This window comes from Streptopelia decaocto, assembly GCF_964273445.1.
Source record: "Streptopelia decaocto genome assembly, chromosome: 3".
NCBI classification, from domain to species: Eukaryota; Metazoa; Chordata; class Aves; order Columbiformes; family Columbidae; genus Streptopelia; species Streptopelia decaocto.
In genome coordinates this window covers 84546978-84559850 of record NC_138656.1, presented here as the reverse complement: position 1 = coordinate 84559850, position 12873 = coordinate 84546978, and the positions used below count along the sequence as shown (strand labels likewise).

General features: G+C 39.5%; 1 protein-coding gene across 3 annotated transcripts in view; it reads right to left on the bottom strand.

Annotated features, from left to right (window-relative positions):
* CEP162 (centrosomal protein 162) overlaps positions 1–10926 on the bottom strand; it is a 47759-nt gene extending 36833 nt beyond the window's left edge. For all 3 annotated transcript variants that reach the window (XM_082048855.1, XM_082048856.1, XM_082048854.1), the window contains exons 1-3: positions 10745–10926; positions 9793–9896; positions 4500–4638 (exon numbers count right to left, since the gene is read on the bottom strand). In XM_082048855.1, the coding sequence (XP_081904981.1) occupies positions 4500–4638; positions 9793–9852 (199 nt within the window). In that variant the 5' untranslated portion in view covers positions 9853–9896; positions 10745–10926. The remainder of the gene's footprint in view (positions 1–4499; positions 4639–9792; positions 9897–10744) is intronic.
* Between the last annotated feature and the right edge of the window lie 1947 nt (positions 10927–12873).

The window sequence follows — 12873 nt, the reverse complement described above, 5'->3', positions numbered from 1 at the left end:
AAGCCTAATTTGAGAAACAGATTCAGTTTGAGTGTTTCTCTCCCAGACCGAGATGCTTTATAGCTATTCTATGCAAATGAAACTTAGGAAAACAGGACAGCGCACACACTCTAGAAAGCTGACACAGGGAAAGGTTCTATAGCCTACATAGCAGATCACCAACATGATCCAGAGACCAAGTGCCAAATACTTATTTGTCATGGCTTTCTGAAATTTTTTTAATCTGCTTGAATTTAAGACCAAAGTCATGTTTGAACTAGTACATACAAGTTAATCCCTACTGTCATTTACACAAAAGTATTTCATGGATCAATATTTATAACTCTTAATAATTCTTTGGAGTTTCTCTGCAGATAGCATAAAAAGTGATTTCACATAAAAGGCTGAACCTGAAGTGATGCTAACTAAAATAATCCTGCAGATTAAACAATTTAGTTTGTCCTTATTACACCAACTGTACTGTTTCCATTCCAGGGGCATCATGAACTGAGCAGCCTACTGGCCAGCAGAGGGAAAAGAATCACATATATAGAAAATAAGTACAATACTTATCTGACTGCAGTCTTTGAAACTAAACAAGTGAAGCAGTGAATATTAATATTTATTGAGTATGAAATACAGAAAGCATAAGAGATTTTCTGCTTAATAAACATACTGATTTTTGTTTAGATTTTTAAAGTTATTCCTCTTCCCGCAACAGGCTCACATTCAGTACTGTCTGTCCTAATACATCACTATAGGTAGTGATGTATGATGTAATAACAATTGAGCGAAAATTCACACAGTTATTAGTTTCTTCTGGAAATGACAAATGAAGTAAGCGGCAACTTGCTTTCAGTGAGAACACTATGGTCAAAATGGATGATTGGCAAACGATTTTCTACAGGAAATGCACTAGTAATACAAGGCTGATATTGAATAAATATAACAAAACGTATTTAAGCAAATACCAGACTGTGAATCTGAATGAGGACTCTTTTGTTGACTATTTTCCACTATTTCAGCATGACTTTCCACCAGTTTCTTCTCTTTCCTCAGTTTAACAAATCTTGTTTGAAAATCTTGAAAAGTAAGACAAACAGCAAGGACAGTCAAGCAAGACAGGACTTCTTATTATCCAATTTCTTTTTTATCATTTAAACGACAAAAGCAAGTAGAAAGGACATTAGTTAGCGGCAGGTCTTCAACCTGTCAAATATGTAAGACAGTATCTGAATCATAATTTGCACATTTCAGTTAAAAGCTGAAGAACAAAGAGTTCAAACGTGCCTAAAATAATAAGTTGATTTATTTTAAAATGTATTTTATATTTCTCAACCAAATGACCAGTAATAGTCTATGGTGTTTACCATTAATCTACAAAACCAAGTGAAACCAGGCTATTAGTTTAAATCTCTACCTATTTCCTGGCACTTCTGTAAGAAGATGCCTTGAAAAAACCAATCAGACAACAAATTAATGTATAAATATATGTTTAGTCTTCCAGTAATCTCTCTTTCTGTCTTTCAAGAAAGCATGATATAGATACCAAAGTAACTCAAAATGAAAACCTCAAACTGGAAACAACTTATCAGCTTGGTGCATTACTCAAGCTCATTAGCCAGACTTTGTTAATATAGTAATCTCTCTATACAGTGCCACCCAAACACATCAACTCATACATACTGAGCACGTATCTGTAAGGTACTGCGGGTGGAGGTAAGGTTTATACATTTACGTAAGTTTCATTCATGATGACAATAATAATTCTATTAGCTGACAGCCTGTTAATAGAGTCCTGTCTGCAACCAATGTGGAGGTTCAAGCCTAGAAGAATACAAAGGAACTCCATAAAATGTCAAAGCACGCCAAGATTATACTTCTCAGAAATTAAATTCAGCTTATTTCCATATTTGTTATTATCGCAGCTTTATTTTTTTTTTCTCCAGGACAATTATTTTGCTGTTTAAAGCACATCTAATAACCTTACAAAAAGCTAAACATTTAAATCATCATCTCAGCTATCCCATGCAGTAATTTATATTGCAACACTGCTGTGCCTTCATCCGTTATTAATACATCTGAGCAACATACTGTGTAACATACACCTGCTGAAGAATCTTAGATCTGGCAAAATTCTATTTGACAAAGCATGCAAGACAAACAGAGAGACACGCAGAGGGAAAAAGGAGCAGTTTTAGAAGACTGTCCACACTGAATTCCTTACATTCACCTGACCTGTCATTTTAAAACATTGCAAGTAGATCTACATGAACTAAAAACATGGCATAGTTTGTAGTGTGCACACACATGTATAAATCCTCCTTTATGTATGAGATTCATCATTCTCAGTTACAGCCACATAAAAGTTACCCGCTTTTGCAAGTGCAGAGGAAAACTCAGTTTATACTGAAAGTGGCCAAGCTGGCCTCTGCAAACGGGTCTCTTTTGGCTCCAAGTTACCTGCCCTACAACTAGACTCCAGTTAGCAGAACGGCATTCATCATAGCACAGATTGCTTCTGTATGCAGTTCCTAATCTATCAAAGTATATGTTAATACAAGTTCTACCATTTGCAAGCGCCCAGTGGACAAATATAGCCCTCTCCTCATGGGATGATACAATCAGGAGCTCTGCTTTGTGCCATAGAGCTGTCATCTTCTGGCCAAGACAGAACCTGGAAAGCTGTCTACTAAAACTTAAAGGCCTCTCTGCTTGGCAATAATAAAGTACTAGGTGGGATATGGCTTACTGCATACGTCCCACAAGCATGGAATTCTACGCAAAGAGTGGTTACAGAGGTAAAGATGATATAAAACATAATCTGGCTGACAAAAATGGTGCTTGGGGAAGAATTCAGTGCCCAGATCTAGCATATTTGCCCCACATTCTTGTATTCTCAGTTTTACTATTTCCAGCTGCCAACACAAGTTGGACCTTTGATTCAAAAAGCATTACACACAGATTACTTTCAACTCCCTCCAAAAAAAAATCCAGCCCCTCATCAAGAGTATGAATCTGAACAGGCTACCTTCTGCAAGTAAAGGAGATTATCTTGTTAAAGAAGAAGCCTTTTTTGAAAAACTTTTAAAAAAAAACAACTAACCAAACATAAAAAGTTTACCAGAAATCTCTTTTTCTTTTATATATCAATTAACTGCAGATCAAGTATGTTTCAGTTCTAATTATTTCTTCTGATTCTGCTTTGCATTGTAGTTAACCCACACAAGCACTGTTCTCTAAAACTTGTAATCGCCCTGCCTTTTAAGTACCTATTCCAGTGGTTTTTGGCTTAAGTAGCATGAGAAGCAACAAAGTGCTTTATAGATTGCCTTGAGCATCTCTGAAAAACCATGGAAAAATGCTGAACTTCTGAAGTCACCTGAAAATTTTATTTGATAGTGTGTAGGGAAAAGAGGTCATGCTAACCGCTTAGTTCTCACACTCTGACCAGCAAGAACACTCCAACCTTCCATTTTTTGAAAACCTGTAAGCAAATCACAGTATCTCATAACTACTTGAAAGGAACTCTTTCATATCCATCTGAGTTTCCCAGCAACATCTTAAATGGCCAGGGTAGATATGCAGTCCAGACAACACCTGTAGGGTCATGTCTAAATGGCACAGCTGCCGACTCAGATTTGACTCACAACTATGACAACACTGACAGGACAGGGCTATGTTTAAAATGGGAGACTACCAGCAATATCTTAACTCTGTCATAAGAAAAAAATGATTTCCGAATCTTTCTGTTGAGCTCCAGTTGCAAGGTTATACAAATCATGACAACAAGAAGCCACCAGTTACTACAAGAAACAAGAGGCAACCACTCCATAGAAACTAACTACTCATAGGCTTTACTATGCAGTAAGAAAACAATGAAGACATGGAAAACTAGAGGTGGAAAGCTTGTGAACAATAATATATTTTCTTGCAGAACTATGTGACCAGGTCAATACTGAACTAGCAAACATCATCATAGCGCTTCTCCTCTTGAGCTGTGGTTCTTGGCAAAGGCAACGCTGAGAACACTGACAGACATACATCTTTGAATCAGCTGCTGTTGAAAAGTTTTTCTGTGCTTCCCCAACCTATTGCAAATGTTGCCATTTGCATAAGATTATACACATCCGTCTTTTTCCTCTCAGTTTTGAAAACAGAAATCTATTAAAGGTCAGTATAAGGAACAAGTTGGTTAAAAAACACACCTATGAACATCTCAGCAGAATTCATAAGTTACATTTTCTAATTATCTTATTCTTTATAATGCCCTTACTATTTACAAGTTTTAATAACTTGAAATCTACAGAAAAACAGCAGAAAGCTTGCTTACAGCTTGAATATGATCCATTTAAAAATAATAGAATTACATTTCCATTTTATACTTTACAAACTTGCATTGTAATGTTCTGAAGCACTTTAGTGGCATCGACTTAATCTGAAACCAGGCCTATATGAAGTATGAGAAAGAACTAGCCTGACCTCCTGTGGCCAAAAAATTGCAAAACTACATTATTTACCACCATCATCCAAATCTTCCTCAGATATCCACCACGGAACAGAATCCTTTTTCTTCATTTCTTTCTTCCTGGGTTGTCCCAATGTCTCAAGAATGCTGGGTTTTTTCTTTGAATTTCCAAGTGAATCATCTGAAAGAGACTGAGACAATGGCGTCCACGATTAAAGACAGTTTTTACATTTTCACATTGTTTAACTGTCTTTTATGCCACTTAATTCTGGACTTCCAAGTTCAGATGCCTCTCTTTACTCCACACTGTCTGCTTTTTTCGCATATTAGTCACAAAGTTGAGTAAGAAACAATAACTATATTAATGTGGCATAACACTGCATACTATAAAAATCCTGCTGCCAGAATCTGGATATGTTCGAAGTTAACCGCTTAGTAGAGTACATGTTCAAATGAACAGTATAATCAGCTCTTTTTCAATTAGTTACAACATATAAGAACCAAAATCCTGAATACATCCCTGAAGATAATGAAGTAGGGCAGAAACAGTTTTCTGTTGGCCTTGCTTTGTGCATGAACAACATTACTAATATTCTAAAAATAAACCTTCATAAGCAATATTCTAGCTCCCAGAAAATCAGATTTCAGAAACTGTTTGTATACTTTTTTTTTTTTTTCATGGAAATTAATAGAAATGCCAGAGCCATTCCTACCCAACTCTGTGTATCAAGATTTCATATGTGTTAGTCACTCAGGACAATTTTGACTGATGGCTTAAATCAATGGAGAAAACCAGTCTATGAGTATGAACATCCTATGAATTCAAGTTACTGAAGAGTAACAGGAAGGAAAAGACCTACAGATACTTCAAAAGACAACGGTACTTTTTTCAAGTGATGTAGCTTTTTGTTTGTTTGTTTTTTTAAAAAAACTAATCTCTGCTCTTTTCTTTTACTAAAGCTCTTTGTGGCTTACAGCAGGCTCAGAGCCACAATTAGCTGTCCAGATGTTGAACTAAAAGCAAATGACATAAGAGAAGATGCATGTGTATAAAGTAACAGAGTAGATAATGTCATTGTTATTTGGGTTTGTATAAAGCTGGCAAAACATAAAAAAATGCATATTTTTACTGCACTAAACTAGTGCACTGCAATCTTACGTGTTACATATTCTTTGTGCTTAAACACAGTAAACATGGGGTTAAGGAGAGTGGCATACTTTTTATTTTTATCTATTTTTTTAGCCGTAATTGTTGAAACCAATTGTCCTAAAGTGTCTTAGAGAACACAGTGAATAGAGTTAGCAAAAGCCATAAAGCGTAAGAAACAAAGAATTCACATATGAAAAGCATCATATGAGAAAATTTCAAAAGCCTCACTTTTCTAATAGTCACAAATAAGAAAACAGAATAGTATAAACAGAACACTAGAGGCAACAGGATTGTGGGTACTTAATATGTAAAACACGAGGATGTTTTATTAAAACAAGCCTCTTCAGTCTGCTGCCTGACTCCTATTGCATAAAAAGCACTACCACAAAAGCCTACCTTTATTATATATCTAACGCTTCAATGTATATGGCCCTAACAAGAACATGCATAAATCAAATGCAAATTATCCAAAACTACCTTTAAAGAAAAAAATAATTACAAGTAAATAGTATTCTTATTAATATCTCTGACCAGTAACATCTTTAGAGATTACAGTTTCACTTGAGAAAACTAAATGCCTGTCATACATTGCCAGAAAGAAAATTTAAGTGCTCTGAGCCTTGCACTTTAATAAAATAAAATTTTAATAAATTATGAAACTGCCAGACAACAGGATGTATTGCAATTTCTTTAAATTGGCTCAGTGACATAGAACAAAACAGCTTCACATTCTTAATAAATGCCCTATAAATAACAACTTCCTTACACTGGTCACAGTGAAAGTCCTAGTGCCATTGTCCCCAAAGGTCAGGCTGCCTCCTGCCAGCAAGAGGTACTGACAGATGCTTGACACAAGCTCTGTTATCACTCGCCTTTTCTTTTATGACTCACGGTATCCTCTATTCTGCAAGCAGAAGTTCAGTGATGCTCATACTTGTCAGAGTACTGTAACTAAAGAAACTGAATCTCCCACAGGTTGTTCTCAAGTTCTGGAAACTTTCAATGTCCAGCCATCTTGTCAACGGCAGACAGTAAGGTTGCAGCAGCTGGGAAAGAAATGCCGCCACAGAAACACTAGTGCACTTTTCCCAACATGTCGGTTGTCTCAACAGTGAAACCCACAGATTTTTTTCTTATTCTGAAAAATAAAAAACCAAACTTTTTGGACCAGTAATGGCTTTTCAGTGCCACTTACTGGCACTGATTTCTTCATTCTACTCCTCTATAAAACAGCCAGTCATCCTTTCAGAATCACAGATTAAAAAAAAAAAAAAAAGTGCCAGTTGTTTAATCTCAATTTAAATAAAAGCCAAAAGAGACAGTTTTAAGAACTGGGACAACTACATGGCACATAATCAGCTTACCACCTCCTATACACATGAATTAACTTAAGAAAGTAGTAGGTAATAAAGGACTGGATCTAAAACACTCGGCCTTTCATGACCAGTTGTCCTAATTACTTCACAAAACAAGTATTTTTCAATAAAACAAGTCTAAGCCAAATTATATTTTAGTACAAAATAATATTTCATATATTTGATTTTTTAGTAAAAAAAGAAAAATGTTTTTCAAGCATAATTTAATATGCATTGTTACTTTTCCAGATACTATTCTACAGATTTTCTAATAAAGATGGTATAGTCTCGCCTTTTGAAAGTCTTCCTCTCAGCTGTCCATGAATATCAAGAACAAGAGTCAACGTAGAAGACTAGAAGCAAGCAATGTTTTTTTGATAATTTTTCTTTGCTTGAAGTGTCATCAAAAAACAATTAATTGAAACACTGTGTATTAGAAATTGCTCCTCATGTTGCATGTCCTAAGGGAACTTCACAGCCAACACTCTGAGAACCTAAGAGCTATATGAATATGATAGATGGTGCTTAAAGGAAAATAAAGTGACACTAGAGGAAGGACACTACAGCAAGATACCGGTGGTGGGGAGTGGAAGGGTCACAGGGACACAGACAATGGAGAAGGAAGAGAAGAATCATGGATGACAACAGGCTATTCAGGAAAAGGGTTGGGAATATGCGTGACTGGGCAGAGGGATCATTAAAAGACCTGTCCTACATGCAGTAATTATTACACATTTGTGTTTTCTTCTGTATATTAATAAAAGCCTAGAAAATCCTCTTCACTGATAGCTTTTAAAGTTCAGTACATATGAAAGGACTTTAGTTTAATCCTTATATTAGACCTGCATCATCCAACTGTATACACAGCCCTTTGAAATTTGTGTGTTTTAATCACAAACATTCATACAACCCCCCACCCCAAAGCAGTTTCACTATGAGTTATTTAAAAGGAAAAAAACATCCTGCTCCATTTCTTTTCAGAAAGATTTGCTTAAACAATATTAAGTCTTCCTCAAACTACTAAGAAAGTTTTTGCTATTCCCCCCACTGTTGTTACACTCTCAACACAAACATCACCTACACAGCGATTTCAAACAAAGGAGTACACAAATTTCTCATCTTTCTAACATTAAAAGGCTGCACAGTTTTTATAAAAAAAAAACAAAAGCAAAGGGAGGGACATAACAGAAGATGCATACATATAAAGTAACAGAGTGTAATGTCATTGTTATTTGGGTTTGTACTAAGCTGGCCAAACATAAAACAATGCATATTTTTAATGACTAGATTGGCAGTACATGTGTTTAAGCAAGTTTATAAACACTTTTAGTTTGAAATGATAAAAAACAACTAAGACATGAGTTGTTAAAAGTTACATGTTACTCTGTAACATGCCAAATACCACTTAGGAAAAAAAAAAAAAAAATCAAAATAGCTGTTTTGAATTATTCTAACTCAAGCATTCTCAATGTGGGCAATAGTTGAGGAGCAAGAAGAGCATGTCAAATGCAGAACAAAATACTAGAAGCAATCATATGCAGAGTTTTGTCAGGCGCACAAAATAAATAAAAGAATAAACTTCCTTTCTCCTCCCCAGAGCAACTCCCTTTATAACAGCAGTAAGGAAAGAATTTTTGACAGAAATGTAGAGCCTAATTTTCTATTTTTACTAAAATTAATAAATTCAGTTAATTCAATAACATTAACTCAATAATATCACCAAATTAAATGCCAAAATCTACCTTTAAGTTATTGGTGAATCTTAATTTTCAGATGGCATTTTAGTTTTCTGTTCTCTCTATTTAGTACTGCTCAGTAAAGTTACATTTTTTCTGTATCTGTAAAAACACCTCACAAGCCGCGTGGTCGAGGCAGAGTTACAGACCGACCTGGGAAAGCTAAAATCATCTTGAAAAAGAAGCCTCTGGTTACCACAGACCTTTACTACACAGTAAAAAGTGCAAATTTTATACAATCTAGCAGCTACACTTTTCACGAGTGAAAATTGTAGCACAGCCTCTACATCCAAAAATCTTCAAGTATACATTACCTATAACAGAGACCACAAGAACATTCTCTGCCGCCATTTGTTACACTTGTATACAGTAAGAGAATCTAGTAAAGGCCTTATGTATGCAGTATTTATATCTCATGGTTACCATACTGTGTGTCTTGATAATCCAAAGTGCAAATTCTGAAATTACAGGTATATACACAGCAAAAAAACTATAGCAAGTTAGGGCCTTTTGACCACATCTGATAATTATCAGCTGAAGTCATAATCCACAGACTTGCATGATTTTGTCTGTATTCAGAATCACTAAGCACCATGAGGAATAAAAGGAATCAAATTAAAATTTTCTAATCACTGAAACATACTTAATTTTGTTAGGATTAATACAAGAATTTAAAAATATAATTCAGTGAAATTAGATATTGCAAAGAAAAATAAAGAAATGCTTAAAATGTAGCTTCTGCCTACATACAGGAAATGTTTTTTATCTCATTTTCAAGTATACATCAATTTGAAGCTTCTGCTACTAAATAACACACACAATTAAGTTGAAACAAAAATCAAGAAGCAAGGGCTCTTTCTGAAGATACAACCTAGCAGTTGACAAAATATTTACTCACAAAACTGTTCTCCTGATTTCAATACAGTAAAATGGTGTGAATTAAGTTTAGCAATGAAGTTAAGGCTTTGCAAAGGCACACATAAGACAGCTAAGTGAATTATGTGATAAAAGCACAGCTGCATCTTCCATTTTATATTCTTCCACACACAATTTCCTCCCATATTTTAATAGAGAAAAGGGACGTGACCTTGCTCTGAAACATACCTCTTTCAGAAACTCTTCAAACTGCTCATCTAATTCTTCTTTCGAAAGTCGATGAGCCATGATCTGCAACTGCAGATCACCTTCCAAACAGCTGAGTTTAAAAACTAAGATTTAAAATAAAAATACAGTTGATTAAAAGCATTCTGAAATCAGAGATGGCCTAGTGTTTTGCTGCTTTCATAGAGAGATATAAGAAAAAAAAAAACCCAAACAAACCTTGAGATGCCCAATTTCATTCTTCCCACCCCTAATCTGAATTATTTACTGAATGAGACAATCAATGCCAACATACCTCAATTACTCACGTTCCTCATAACCATAATACCCTATTCTGAAACAACAGTTTCAGTATTTAAACTTTGAGGGATAAACAAAATATGATTCTCTTCATCATCTCTACATTTTTCTGCAAAAGACAGCTCTTTGCTACCCACATTTAAGCATTTTATCAACTATCAAACATGAATCCACTGCAGTAATACTTCCCATCCATTTTAGGGGCTTTTAATTCTTCTCTATGCTTCTTCTCCAAAGCTGGAGACATCTAGCACTAAGAGTTTTATCCCATTGCCTCTCTTCTGCTCAGGACTCAGTAAACAATAAATGCATGAAAGTCTCTAAGATTAGAAGATGACACTTGGACAGATCTGCCCTAACACAGAGAGTGAATGTCACTAGCCCTCCTCCCATTCTGAAAAGTCTGTGTTGACTTCTCAGGTACAAAATATGCCCCACACTGCAAATGCTACAAAGCTTTTGTATATCAGACTGCTCAACACATATGGGTACCTTCTAAATTGCATTTGTACAGCAGTATTAAACTACCCTAGCACCTTCCAGGCTGAAAAGTGCTATGTAAACATAAAAGGGCTAAACATTTGCAGAAATGCTTTTACCATTAAATAAAACCTCCCAATATGTAGCCCTCTCAGTACACGGGACTGTTACCTACCTAGTAAATTGATTTTGACAGGCGAGTTGTGACAACTGCTTCCTGCTTTCACTCCTTATTCATCCATAGACCACCCGACACTTGGCTTTGGCAGTTAAAAAAAAAAAAAAATCATAGGAGACAGCCCAGACTTTGAATTGAATAAGGTACTCTTACGTAAGCACTTGGACAGTATCTCTGAAAACATGGTAAGAAGATTAAGAATGTTACCTCTCACGACACACATAATCCAGTATCCTTTTATACTTTTACATCAAAGAACACTACACGCTGACCACTAGATGCTTTAACAGTTCGCCAGCTGTGCCAACTACTTAAGCAAATGGAGAATAGTTTAATTTCAGCCTTGCCAGAAGAACAAACTGATTATTCTGACATTATCCATACTTCTGTCCACCTTATAATTACAGCTTTCATAAAAACTAATGATATAAAACTTTATTTTCAAGAGGACAAAAAAATATGTCAGAGACTTTCCATAAGCATAGATTACAGGCAAACATCCTTCCGAAGTACACCTTACAGCCACAGCCTTAGAACTGGAGGCTCACGAATGACTTTGCAAGCTGTAAAGCAAAGAAGCCCCTTGCTGGGATATTTGCCATAGCACAGCTCAGAAAGCAGAAGTTTTGGGAAGGTCTGGCTAAACCTGAGGGATGAAGTGAAGCTTGTACGGCCTAACACGTTGTATGTGACCTTTTGATCATCCCGGCTCCAGGACCAGCCGGGACCTGACCCTGCTCCGGCTTCCCCGGCAGCACACGCAGGGCCGGGCAGCAGCGCTGAGGCCGGCAGCCCTTCTCCTCCCCACTCCGGCCGCAGCTCCGCGCCCTCCTCCCGCCCCGGCCGAGGCCCAGTGGGTGCTGCGCGGAGGGGCGGCCCTGGCAGCGCAGGGGCTCTGGGCCGGACGGGAGGCGGGGGAAGCGCAGCCGCAGCGGGGCAGCGCCGGGCCGAGCGGGCGGGCGGGACTCGGCTCCGCGGCCCGAAGTGGCGCTCCGGCGTGCGGCGGGGGACAGGAGATGATGCGGCTGGGAGCCGAGCGCTGCCCCGCCTCGGGAGCGTACCTGGGTGGCACCGGGAGCGTACCTGTGTCCCGTCGGGCCGCTCCCGGCCAGGGCCGCCTCCCTGGCTGGCGGCGTGGTTGCCTAGGAAACCCTCCCGGCCACCGTACTGCCCGCCAAAATTGACGGGGGGAGGGGGGAGGAGAAGGGTACGTGCGTCACGTGGCTGGGTTTTCCTCTCTGCCCGCCCCGCTGCCGCCCGCCCGGCCGCGCGCGTAGGAGGCACGTGACGGGAGAGAACGGTCTCCGGCCGCCGTTACTACCGCGGCACAGACCACCTCGGGCCCGCGCCGCTGGAGGCGGAAGTCGCCGCGCGGTCACGTGAGGCGGCGGCGCGCGCCTGGCCGTGCGAGAGCGGCGCCACCTGCTGGCCGGCGGTTGGGCAGCGCCGGCGGAGCCCGGCCCGGGGTGCGGGCCCGGCAGCGCCGCCGCTCTCTCCGTGAGGGGTCCCGCCGGGTAACGCGGCCCCCGCCGCCCGCCGAGCCTGCGAGGTCTGCCCGCGCACCTGCCTCCGCAGCGGGGTGGGCGGTGCCGGCTCAAGGCGCTGCTGCACGCCCCCCGCCGCCACGCACGGACGGTCTCGGGGCTGCCCTTCCCCCGCTGCCCGCCGCGTGCCGGCGCTCTGCGGGTGGAGCGGGGAGGTAACACTGCATTGTGTTTCTCGGTTGGGTGGCCCGGGCCCGGGCAGAGGAGCTCCCGTGTTCTGTTCACCGGGGCCGCGGGGATAACGCCGGTGCCACCCGCAGCCACAACTTCTCTGTTGGCTTTGTGGAGGGTGCGCTGCTTCTGCCGCCCTTCAGCTTGTCTTTTGCAACAGCGAGATACGTTGCTTTCCTTAATGCCAAGGTCACAAACTCACAGAATCACAGAATGTCAGGGATTGGAAGGGACCTCGAAAGATCATCCAGTCCAATCCCCCCACCTGACCAGGAACACCCAGATGAGGTTACACAGGAAGGTGTCCAGGCAGGTTTTGAATGACTCCAGAGTAGGAGACTCCACAACCCCCCTGGGCAGCCTGTTCCAGTGCTCTGTTACTCTCACTGAGAAGAAGTTTCTTCTCATATT